The sequence below is a fragment of the Enhydra lutris genome, unplaced genomic scaffold, assembly GCF_002288905.1.
Source record: "Enhydra lutris kenyoni isolate GAN:26980312 unplaced genomic scaffold, ASM228890v2 scaffoldscaffold15, whole genome shotgun sequence".
Taxonomy (NCBI): Eukaryota; Metazoa; Chordata; class Mammalia; order Carnivora; family Mustelidae; genus Enhydra; species Enhydra lutris.
In genome coordinates, this window is record NW_019154099.1 from 54579422 (window position 1) to 54592467 (window position 13046).

The window sequence follows — 13046 nt, forward strand, 5'->3', positions numbered from 1 at the left end:
CTAGGTGACTGCTCCATTGTGATGTGTGATAAAATAGGCATAGACTCATATACAAATTTTAGGTCCACATTTAATGCAGTCTTCTCTCTCTTTCTGTCTCTCTTCTTTTCCTGTTGTTCATTAATGCTTAAAGCAGCATGACCAGTGGGATTAAGTGGTTGTGAAATCAGTAGCCCTTCAACTGGCAACTGCATTTGTGTTGGTTGTACATGACTAAACCTTGATATTCTGTCCATCCCTATTTTGAATCTATTTTGTCTTTCAATGTCAGAGGTATCTGGTGTGAAGTACATGGTATTTGGAAATGTATCAGCCACATTTTTACCTTGACGTATCTGTTGCATTTTGGTTTTTAAACTGGATCCAAGTTTTTTCCTGCGTTTTGTGGTAAACCGCCCTCTGATTTTAAGTAATTGTGAAACTGCTGGCTCCTTTTCCTTCAGAGTTGAACGTCTGGGGTTCAATGTGATTTTCTCTTCTAATAATTGTACTGTGCTTATCTGGCTTTCAGAGTCAGATAAAATTGGCGAAAAGAAATCTATAGGCTCCAGGAAAGTTGTGGCTGAATTTTCCTGTAACTCTACCTTTTCCTCTGTAATACGACCATGCAGATTTCTGTGAAGTGTTTTGTTATACAGAGTGCCCCTTGCTGTTGCTTCGAAGGATTGTTTATCAGTCACTGACTTGGGTGGTGGAATCTTAGTTCCCACAGCAGCAAGGAGTGATGCCTCGCCCACACCTTCAAACCAATGCCTCACTTTCATCTTGTACTGAAATTTGCACCCCTTCATCCTTCTATGGCTTCCTATAAAACATCCTGTGATATTAAGCAACTGTGAAACTGGTTGTTTCTTTGCCTTCAAAGTTACATGCTTGGGATTTATTATACTTTTCTTGCCTGAAAACTCTGTGTAGCTCTGGCTTTTAGGTTCACATGAATCAAAGCTGGGGAAATCTGAATATTTTAAGACTGTTCTTACGAAGTCATTTTGATTCCTTGCCTTTTTCTCAAAAGTACAACTATCGCATTTTCTCCTAGGATTTCCATCCCAGAGAACATCACATTGTATTGAACCAGTCTCTGATTTCCTTGCTTTCGGAAATGGAGTCTTTCTTCCTCCCATACATTTAATTCCTTCTTGAGTATGAAGACTTTTTTTCACTCTTTCAACTTGAAAATTCATCACGTGTCTAGAGATGGGCTTCAAAATAGTTCCTCTAAAGTGTTTTTCTGGCCTCATTTTTTGTTCTGCACAAGACAAATTCCAAGTGCTTCTGACTTCTAAATTATTCAGTTCAGATTCTGATTGGTAAGAACCAGGATATTTCATATGATGGGCATTGAAACTGAAGTGTTGCTTATAGTGTGGGACTGATTCCGATAATATTTTTTGGATATTTTCCTCTTCCTTTTCATGGTGCACATTCAATTTCATTGTGTTGCTTGATCTGTTTTGTGGATCAGTTGAGTTGGCCTTCCACACTTCCCCATCACATGCTGATTTCCCTAGCTCTGCAGAAGTACAGCTGTATGGTATTACTCTTGGTTGACCCGCCTCTGCTTTTGATGTGATATGCATTTCAATATCTATTTTGTTATCAGTTGAAACAGGCATGGGAGACAAAAATGCATTTGCTGTGCTTTTATTCTGTTGCATGTCGTTTATTATAGATTTTAAGTTGTGGTCCTGTTCCTTTCTACAGTAGAGATGATCATGCTCAGTGATATTAAGCACCTGTGAACAAAGAAGCTTCTTTGCCTTCATGGTTACACATTTGGGACCCCTACGATTTTTCCTTCTTGGAAATTTTAATATCTTCTCCTGACTTTCGGAGTCAAATAAAAGAGATACTGTGGGTGTTGTTAGTAAATCTCTTTGCAGCATTCTATGTTTCTTGGCAATGGGACCACTTTTCTTCCTTCCAGACCTTTTATCACCTGGATCTCCAAGTACTGTGTTCCCTGATTTGGTAGGTAAGATATTTTGATCAACTCTGTGTTTCATTACTTTTGGAGTTTTTATGACATCTTCTTCTTCTTCAGGTTGTAGGGAAACTGCAATGTGAACATCTAGCTTCCTTGCAGGGCTCCCGTCAGACACAGTACTACGCTCTGTTTCATCAACTAAATAGTCAAACGTTGTTTTCCCTAATTTTGGAAATGGAATCTTTTGCCCTGTTCCATTTGGTATGTCTTCTTGTGGTGGGAGAGTCTTGCTCAGCTCCTCAGTTTGAAATGGAATCGGAGGAGAACAAGTAGCTTCCAATTTACTTTCTGAAACCAGTGTTTGTTGCTGCACGTCCTCCTCCGTAAGAAGCATATTTTGAGCTTTTCTCCTTCCTGTATTATACAGGAATTGTAGACCTGCTTCAAATAAAACTCGGTCGCCCTCTCTTTCTTTTCTATTTTGCCATCTTGATTCTGATGTGCTGCTTGAGCTGCTCCATTTATTAGAAGAATAGGGACAGAGTCTTTCCCCTTCATGTTGTTCTGGCTGTATGATACTGCTTTTATTTCTTAATAGGTCTCTCTTTTTTACTTTTTTACGTGTTTTGATGGCAGGTGAAATGGGTGTGGGTGAAGGGAAGATATTCAAAACTGTATCTGACGTACTTTGAGGTGTTTCTTTGGCCGTGTTTTCCAAGGTGACGTCCTGTTCCTTTCCATGACTAAGAGCACCAGACCTAGCGATGTTGATTGTCTTTAAAATTGATGCCATTTTTGCCTTCCCATTTCTAGACTTGGGGATTTGTGCTGCATTTCTCCCACCTTCAAATTCAGTTGGCGCTGGCAGGGAGAAATCAAAGCCCTTTAGGGTTCTCCCTTGTAAATCCTTTCGCAACCTTATCTTTTCCTCAGGAGATCTAGCAAGTTCCTTTCTAGGGCCTCTTTCAGCTGGGATGTCACTCTGTGCTGTAACAATTAAAGATTTAGGAATTGATTTCTCTAGCACTGGAGACAAAATCTTTGGACCCTTTGCATATCGTAAACCTTTTTGTGTTTTTGTTCTTTTTGGTTGCTTCTCAAAGGGCAGGGAATTCAAAATAGAGCAAGAAACAGACTGTAATACACTTTGTGTGAGAAATGTTTGTTGCTGCAGCTCCAGGGCTGTGTTAAGTGGTTCTGGGATTTTTATCTTTGCTGAGTTCTTCAGTTCTAGTTCTGACTTCACAACGTAAATCTCCTTCATTTTACCAGCAATGAAGCTGGGGTGTTCAGAACTCCACGGGGCTGCCTCTTCACACGGGTGTTTGACCTCCGTCGTGTCATTGGAGGCGCGGCGGCTCCGATCACTGGAGTCAGCATAGCAGGCTCTCTCTCCATCTGGTGATTCCTCTTGCTGTTGCAGTTTGTGACTGAATCTCATTTTCCAGGACACATCAGACTCTGCTTTAATTCTGTTATGCATTTTCACGTCAAGTAAAACAGGAACAGGAGAGGAGGTGGCTTTTAGGCACATGTCTGCCCTGGGTTTCCCTTGTTTCATCATGATTTTGAAGTTGCATGTGAGTTGCCTTCTATGGCTGGGTGTGCCACGTTTTGTGATAGTGAGTGTCTGGGAAATCACTGCCTTCTTTGCCTTTGAAGTTACCCATTCAAGACTCATTTTATTTCTCTTGTCTATATACTTTAAATTGCTTCTCTTTCTTTTTAATGCAGGTAAAGCAAGTGTGGATAAATCCCAAGACTCCAGACTTGTTGCTGGTAATTCTTGCGCTAATCCTTTCCTTCTCTCTGCAATAAGATCTTCCAGGATCCCAGAGCATTTTATATGAATTAGCAAGTCAATAATCTGTGATTTCAGGGTCTTTGGACGTAGGTTTTTTAGACAACCACTCCCTGAGATATTAAATATTGGTGAAACTGGTGTCTTCTTTGCCTTCATAATCACACATCTGGGACTAATTTTATTTTTTAAGGCTGTACATGTAAATGTCTTTCTCTGCAGTTTAGATTCAGATAGACCAGGTGTGGAGATGACCAAAGACTCCAGGACATTTGCTTGTAGATCTTTTATAAACTCTGCATTTTCCTCTTTATCATGACTGTAAAATTCCCCCTTATGACTCCCAACACTTAGGTCACTTGTCCTAAGTGGACACTTAGGATCCATTAAAACTTGATCAATTAGTGATTTCTTTGACTTTAGAAAAGGAAGCTGTGAACTTACTGTATATGTTGCACCACTTTGTGTCTGGTAGCTTTTCTTCGGCTTCTGTCCCTGCACTGAATCTGGACGCAGCATTTGTTGTGAGATGTCTTGTTCAGTAACAAACAGAATTCTCCCACTTCCTTGGTTTTCTGATTGATGAAAACCAAGTTCTTCCTTGTGGCCTGAACAGAATTCGAAGTGTTGGCTGTGCTGTAGAATTACTTCTAATGGCTCCTGCTCACTTTCTTCTTCTGCATCTTGAAGACTGTTCTCTTTAGTGTCATCTGAAATAATATCCTCTTCCTGTGGTGATAAGACTTGCTTTACTTGTATAGAACTGAGACTTCTCTCTCCTAACATACCTTTTCCTCTTTCTGTCTTGCTATACATATTAACCTCAGGTGTACTATCCATGAAAGAATATATTTTAGCTGCCACTTTTTCACCTTGATCCATCTCTTCCATTTTGGCTGTAGAGTTATATCCCAATTCTTTTCTATGGTTTGGGCCGGCACCACCCTTCATACTGAATATGTATGAAACTGACGGTTTCTTTGCTTTTAAAATTCTGCATTTGAGATTCACTAAAGTTTTCGTGCCTGAGTATTTTTTAAAATTTTTCTTCCTTCTGAATGTAGATAAAGCAGGAATGCGGAAATCAAAAGTCACTGTGTCTTTCTTTTCAATACCACCAGCGTCTTCCTTTTGATGATTTGCATCAGACGGGACACCGTATTCTCTTGCAGAAAAAATGATTTCATCCATCTTTGCTCCCCCTGACTTTGGAGGTAAAAACCTAGCATAACTCTCCAGCTTTTCAAATCGAAACTGATCCAATATGGGGCATGAAGCAGAACCTAAAATAGTTTGTGAACTATGTTTTCGTGGTTGTACCTGAGTATTTATACTTCGCGGTTGTTTCAGTTCCTCATCTGATTTGACAAGGTCACAATTCCTCTGATATGCACTGAATATAAAGTCTCGGCTATTCTCTGGACCTGGTAAAGTTTCATGTTTCCCTTCCTCCTCTTTCTCATCTGTCACACTGTCAGTTAAAGTACTCACAATATAATCTGGGCAACACACTTTTCTTCCATTTAGCAATTTGTCTTGCATTGGCTGCATATAATCAAGTCTTGCTATCCTCTGCGCATCTGTCTCTACATTCAACCTGCTACTCATTTTGGTGTTGGACAAAATAGGCATGTTGGACTGAATGACACTGAGAAATGCATCCGCTCTGTTTTTATTTTGTTGTGGATTTTTCATCTTTGTTTTAAAATTGCACTGCAGTCCCTTGCTCTGTGTGCCTTTAAGCGTATGTAAAACCGATGGCTTTTTCCCCCTGATAGTTCTGTATCTGTGACTTGCTGTTCTATGCTTCCTTCTTAATTCTAATGTGTTTTTCTTTCTTTCAGATCTAGAAACAAAGGGCTCAATAGAATCAAAAGAAGTCAGGCATGTTGCTTGCAAATCTTTTGGTACCTCTGAATTGTTTTCCACAAAATAAGAATCTAGTACCCTCTCAGGGTTTCCACGATATGGTAAGCCACCCTTAGTCATGGTGTTGAAGTGTATATCAGATGATGAGTTCTCTGCTTTGGGAGGTGGAATCTTTGGGCCCATAGGGGCTATTATGTCATTTTCTGTTTTGCTGACTTTCTTGAGTTCCTCAGCTTCTCTAGGACCCATCTGGGGGCCAGTAGGCAGTGCAGTTTGTGCAAACCATGCTTGCTGCTGCACATCTCGCTCATGAACAGGCAGCTCCTGTGTTAAACAGTCCAGCACTGAGTCTGGTTCATCAAGGTGGGTCTCCTTCCCTTGAGAGGCATTGGGCCAGAGATACTGGGTATGCTGTGAAGCTGCTTCTAGCAAAGTTTTTGGCTCTACTTCCTCTCCATCTTCCACTTTTTCCTCTTGGTTATGGAACGCATAGCTCTTGTCAAAGAAATCAACATACCGTGGTCTCACTTCCTCTAATTCCCCTTGCTTTAACTGAGCAGGACAGAAGCTCTGCATGGGAGAGTAAAGGGTATTTATAAATTCATATACCAGTCCATTAGCTTGGTTGATCTTCTCCAACTTTGCCTTACATTTGGAGTCCAGTGTCCTTCTCTGACCTGTGCTATTAAATACTTGTGAAATTGATGGCTTCACAGTCTTCGAATCTACAGGTCTAGACTTCACCAAACTTGCTGTGTATGAGAATCTTACTTTGTTTTTATTTATTTTGGAATGAGTTGCAATAGGCATGTGGCAGTTAAAAGTCTCTGGAAAGGTTGTTGATAAATCTTTTGGTAATTCTGCAGAATTTGTTTCTGCAGAAAAGTAACCCATTTCCCTTGTATCACTTCCATAATCTAGAACATCACTTTCTCTGGTTTGGTTTGAAGGGTCTTCAGCCAGTGATTTTTCTGATGTTAGGAGAGGTGTCTCTGATGTTGGGAGAGGTGTCTCAGAATCTGCACTGCATTTTAAGTCGGCTTGTGTTGTTAGGCTTTTCTTCATATTCTCAACATGAAATAGGTCTATTACGGGAGAGTAAACCGACTCCATAAGGGTTTCCAAGGATGTAACTGGTGGAGGTATTTCTTCCTCTGTTTTGAATTCCTTCTCTGGATTGGCATCCGATCGGAGGCCCCGGCTGTCATGAAGGACTGCTTCTGGTGGAGCTTCTTTGTCTCCTCTCACTTCGTCTTGCAATTTAACTTCTAGTGTGTTGCCAGAGTCACTGCCTTTATTAATAGAATCTGAATACTTTTCTATCCTTTCATCTTCTGATTTCTCTTGTTTTAGCTTGGTCTGACTGAGATTCTCTGCATTTAATCTGCTTTGTGTTCTAATCCAAGGCAAAACAGACATGTTTTGGTGAGGGTAAGTAACACTCACAAGCTCATCTGCCACAATTTTATCTTGCAGCATCTCTTTAATTAAGGATTTAAAACTGCCGCTCAATCTTTTCCTAAGACTTGCAGTACCATGCCTACTAATACTGGGCATCAGTAAATTTGTTGGCTTCTTTACTTTCATAATTATAGATTTGGGACGGAGTACCCCTTTTGCACCTGATAATTTTTTTCTGATTTGCTGTCTTTTTAAATATGATAAAGGAAGCATATGGATAATGAAGGACCTCAGAGCAGCTGCAGGTAAAACTTGTTGGAGGTCTGCCTTTTCTTCTGTAATATGATCCTCTGTTATCCTTCTGGGGCTTCCACCAAAGGGGACACCACATTCTGTTGTTTCAGTCAAAACTTCGCCAGCTCGTGAGTTCTCCAGCCCCAGAAGAGGATTCTCTGGATCTGCAGTTCCTCTGCCTGTAGGTCTGTGTCTGCTTTGCTTAACCTCAACTTGAAATGGACCCGTCGTGGGGCATGGACTAGTCCCCAGAATTGTTCCTGTAGGAAGAGTTTGTGGTTGTACCTCTTGCTCTTTATTTTGAGTTTTTCTACTTTCTGAACTGCTCTGTTTTATTTTAAATCTGACGTATTTAGGCTTCTGCTTCAGTTGCAGGCTGAGGCTGAAATCTTGTGTCAGCTGTGGAAATGCTTCTGGACAAGTTTGTTGTTCTTCTTCTCTGTCATGTTCTTGTGGCTTGTTAGATACACATCTCTTCTCAATGTACTTTGCTTCCCATGTTTTCTTTTCGTCTGGTAATTTCTTCGTTGCCATTGAATGACTAACCCCTATTGTTGATGTATCTATCTTGGCTTTTAATCTGCTATGCATTTCCACATCAGGTGGTTCAGAAATGATAGTGTCAGTGGCATTGTGAAGTGTAGCGAATATTCTTTTACCTTGCATGTTTTTTATGTTACCTCTCGTGTCCTGTTCCAGTCCCTCACTTTCACTCAGGTTATCACATTCTGTAATATGAAATGTTAGTAGTGGTTTCTTTTCCTTCATAATTACATCTTCTGTACTCTCTTGAGTTCTTACGCTTGTTAATTGTTCACTGGTTTTATGCTCTTTGATTCCTAGTGAAATAAGCAGATGAACCTCTGAGGTCTCCAGAACAATTTCTAGAAAATCTTTTTGCTTTTGTATGTTTCCACGTGGAAAGTCCCTTTTCGTTTCTGGTGAACTAGTTGGTAACTTCTCTCCACTTGAAAGTGGAAGATGGGAATTCTCTGTATTTTTTAGGTCTTCCTGTGTTTTCATTCTCCTGTTTGATTCCACTTCCGTAGAGGAGACACATTTTTGCCAAGGTTCTGATAAAGCTTCTTTTAAAGGGGCCTCCTGCTTGGGAATATGCAGGTCAGATATTTTTTTACTATCGGGGGCATGAAACTCTGCAATACCGATTTCCTTTGCTTGTATAATTGGGTCTCTAAGAGACTCTTTATTCTTCCAGGTCATATCTATCGAGGAAGAACAAGGTGATTTTAGTTGAAAAGTATTGACCATGAAAGACTGTTCTAGCTGAAGTGGGATTTTTGGGAAAATGGTTTTTTGTCCTTTATTTTCTCCGTCATGCTCCTTTATATTTTTAGTACTGCCCGAGGTTCCTCTTTTCTCAAGAGACCCCAGGTAATCAACATTCTCTGCATCTGCTGACAGAGAATGTCTACATCCTGTTACACCTGGCATGACTCTCACTAGTTTTTTTCTGGAATACTTCTTAACATAGGGAGGAATAAGCTTGGAAACATAAGTAAGATGCAAAGCCGTATCTGATATACCTTTTCTTTGATGTAATTCTTTCTCCTTAGCATTATACGTGCATCCTAACTTGCTAGGTTTTGAAGTGTGACATACTGTCATTTGAAATACCCATGGAGTTGGTGTTTTCTTTGACTTTCGAGATGGAACTTTGAGACTAAGTTTACTCGTACTGTGTAATGCTTTTCTCCTCTTTTTCTGCCTTTTAAGGATAGGTGAAAGAGGCCCTGAGCCATATACAGAATACTGACTTAATTCTGATGAAGCGATTTGTTTCTGTCCCCCTGGCTTTACACTCTCCATTTGCAGCACCCCTTCTGCAAGTGAATCTGGACTTAGAGTTAAAACTAGAAATCTGGCATTCTTAAAAATAGCATTTTGCCCCTTAATTAAATATTTAATCTTGTTTGAATCTTTAAGCCAAACAGAATACTGGGCCTCACTGAAGTGTTTATCAGACTCTAGGCCCTTGATTGAATCTTGAGTCTCAACAGAATATGAGACATCGACCAAATGTTGGTTTCTGTCCATATCTTGGGTCTGGGAGGAGTCTTGCATGCTGCTGGAAAATGACTTCCTTATCAAATCCTGAGGTAGCGCAAAGTATCTGACCATGATATCAGGCTGGCTATTAGTTGATTCTTGGTTGTTAACAAATTGTTGGGCTTGACTAGTAAATCTGGTTTCATAAAAATCTTGATTCTGAGGAGGATTCTGTCCTGAAAAAGAATCTTGTGGTTGGGCAGAAATACCCATTCTAACAGAACGTTGATTCTGGATCAAGGACTCTTGAAGTCTTGAGTACAGATAAGTAATTTTATTCTCTAATGTAGTTTTGGATTTTAAAGCAATTTGATTTCTCACATTTTCTTCCAGAAGTCTGACTTGGTCCCTAGAAAGAAATAAGTGGGCAGAAGGGCATGGTGCCACATCGATATCTTCACTTTCTACAGTGATTCTAGAACTTCTTGAAAAGTTAAAGTCAGAAGAAAATACTAAATTTTTATTTTTGTTGGTTTTCATTATTGAAAATAATTTCTTGGATGAAAATTGTATTGTTTCATGTTCATTTTCTGGATACCCTCCATGGCTTGGAAAAAATTTCTTTACTTCTGAATGAAACAGTGACAAAGATGAACTAGTCCCATTTGAAGATATCATATGACTTTCACTAAAGTGACTTACTTGATATTTACTTTCACTGGTACTTGACCATATTACTTCATCTGCTGTTGAAACTCTATCTTCAAAGTCACCTTCATTTTCTTCAGAGGTAAGTGATGAAGTAATTGTTCTTTCTGAAGAGTCTTTAATTCTGAATATAAGAAAACAGTATGTAAATGAGTTGTCACTTAGACATATTTCATATAAGAACTCTCTCTAGATTTACAGAAACCCAATATAGTATATGAAAACGTAGCTCAACAGAAGAGTAAATTGAAAAGCCATTATCCACATTATAAAATAATTCATAACCTAGTTTCATTCATTCATAAATCAATCCACTGACAAAATGAAGTAAGTTAGTTTCATTTCTCAGAGAATGAGGGATTTTTTTTAATCTCAAAAACCCATCCGAAGTCTACTTTTGACAACAGTGAGTCAAAGTTGCAGGTTAAGGAGCACCTGGTGGCTCAGTGGGTTAAGCCTCTGCCTTCGGCTCAGGTCATGATCTCAGGGTCCTGGGATGGAGCCCTGCATTGGGCTCTCTGCTTGGCAGGGAGCCTGCTTCCTCCTCTCTCTCTCTCTGCCTGCCCCTCCGCCTACTTGTGATCTCTGTCAAATAAATAAATGAAATCTTTAAAAAAAAAAAAAAAAGAAGTTGCAGGTTAAGATTATATCCTTTTACAGGGGCACCTGGGTGGCTCAGATGATTAAGCGTCTGCTTTTGACTCAGGGCATGATCTTTGGGTCCTGGGATCAAGCCCCATATGGGGCTCCTTGCTCAGTGGGGAGTCTGCTTCTCCCTCTCCTTCTATCCCTCCCCCTGCTCATGCACTTGCTCTCATGCTCTCTCTCAAATAAATAAGTAAAATATTTTTTAAAAGATCATATCATTTTATAAAGAATATCAGTTTGTTTCTGCTCTCTGAAAGTTTTGACAAGGATAAAAATATTCTTGTGAAAATTTAGATACAACAGAAGAAGGTCCGGTACCATAAATAAGTGTTTTCTTTAAATATATCCAGATTATTTTAACAGCTGTTTATTTCTGATCGAGAGAAAGGCCTACATTTTAGGGTAGTGCTTCTCAGCACAATTTTGGATTGGAATAATGATCATGGAAGTGGACTCTCCATCATCTATTCTATATCAAATGATCAGGCTAAGTTGAATAGTAATCTTAGTTCCAAGTAACTAGTTTAGGAGTGGGCATGAACTAGTCCTAGCATAAGGCAATGATTTTTGAGGACTTGTGGGAAAAGTTGCCCCATTCCTAAGAAAGACACAGGAAGAAATGACTTCTTACTTCCTCTGGACATTGCAGTTCTGGTTTTGAAACTCTAGGGGCCACCTTTCTATCCACCTCAAGGTAAAACTAAAACTGAGAAAGGCAAAAGGAGAGAAAGGAACTTAATGAAGTTGTTGAGCACGTTATCAACCAGTTCTGTAGCCTAGTCTACCTCAGGATTTCCTATCATATGATACCATAAATTCTCTTAGAATGGCAGTTTGAATCATGGTTTCCTGTTACCTGAGAATTAAAATATCCAAACTGATAAAGGTAAGATATACAAACATTCTGGGGAATCAAGTGACCCCAATAAATTATAGCAGTGTCCAAACATAATTAGGATAAAATTTCATCAGGACAAGAATGTGATTATTCACTTAAAAAAGTAGAACAGATAGTGAAAATATAATACATAAAAAGGATTAATTTTTGCATATTTCAGGAAAAAGAGGAAAGCTGAAATGCAAGACAGGTATTTCAGCAATGTAATGCTGTGTTTTTGGGGCACCTGGGTGGCTCAGTGGGTTAAAGCCTCTGCCTTCGGCTCGGGTCACGATCTCAGAGTCCTGGGATCGAGCCCCACATCGGGCTCTCTGCTCAGCAGGGAGCCTGCTTCCTCCTCTCTCTCTGCCTGCTTCTCTGCCTACTTGTGATCTCTTAAAATCTTAAAAAAAAAAAAATTAAATACTGTGTTTTTAAACATAATAAAACAATGCTAGATAATTTTCATATGTTGAACCAACTGTGCATTCCTAGGAACAATCCCACTGGATCATAGTGTATAATCCTTTTAAGATGCTGCTGGATTGGTGTGTTAGTATCTTGTTAAGGGTTTTGCTTTTCTATTTATAAGGGATTTGGGTCTGATATCTGTCTTGTATACCAGTTCCACATACTCTCCATCTGGCAAGCTTCCAGGCCATCATAATTCTCCTGGTTTTCCTCCTCACTCTCTGGTAGCTCCTTCCCAGTCTCCTTTGATGGCTCCTCCTCTTCTTTCTGAACTCTTTTAGAGTATCTCAGGGCTCAGACCTTGTTCCTTTGCCCTTCTCACAGTCCCTTTGAAATCTCATCCTCTCTTACAGCTTTTAATATTGTCCATAAGCCAACAACCCCCAAACTTATTGCCTCTACCAGACATCTTTCCCAAACCACTTATTCACTACCTCTATTAGATATCAAATCAATAGCCCTAATTCAACAAATAGGAAACAATATTCCTGATCTCCCCATCAAAATCTGCCTCACCCACAGTTTTCTTCATCTGGGTTGACAACAGCTGCACTTTCTACCTGCTCAGGCCAAAACTCCTAACTCACTTCTGCCTCCTCTCTCACACATCCACACCCTGTCGGCTCTCCTTTTCTAAGTATGTCCTGAAACCAACCACGTCTCACCACCTCTGCTGCTGCCACCCTGGTGTCATTCACCTTTATCTCTCATTTTGGGTTACTCGGAATAGCCTGCCATCTACGTAGGCCCTTGAGCAAATATAGCCTTCTCTCAACACAGCAGGCAGAATAGTCCTTTAAAAATATCACTTCCCAGAACCCAGATGTCCATCAACAGATGAATGGATAAAGAAGATGTGGTATATATATACCATGGAATACTATGCAGCCTTCAAAAGAAATGAAATCTTACCATTTGCAACAATGTGGATGAAACTAGAGGGTATTATGGTGAGCAAAATAAGTCAATCAGAGAAAGACAATTATCATATGATCTCCCTGATATGAGGAATCTGAGAGGCAATGTGGGGGGGGTTGGGAGTA

At 39.8% G+C, this 13046-nt stretch overlaps 1 protein-coding gene across 1 annotated transcript in view; it reads right to left on the reverse strand.

Moving 5' to 3' along the window:
* LOC111146943 (coiled-coil domain containing 168) overlaps nt 1–13046 on the reverse strand; it is a 28324-nt gene that overhangs the window by 11633 nt on the left and 3645 nt on the right. Inside the window, exons 4-5 of the mRNA XM_022502691.1 lie at nt 5753–10131; nt 84–5161 (exon numbers count right to left, since the gene is read on the reverse strand). Of these exons, the coding sequence (XP_022358399.1) occupies nt 84–5161; nt 5753–10131 (9457 nt within the window). The remainder of the gene's footprint in view (nt 1–83; nt 5162–5752; nt 10132–13046) is intronic.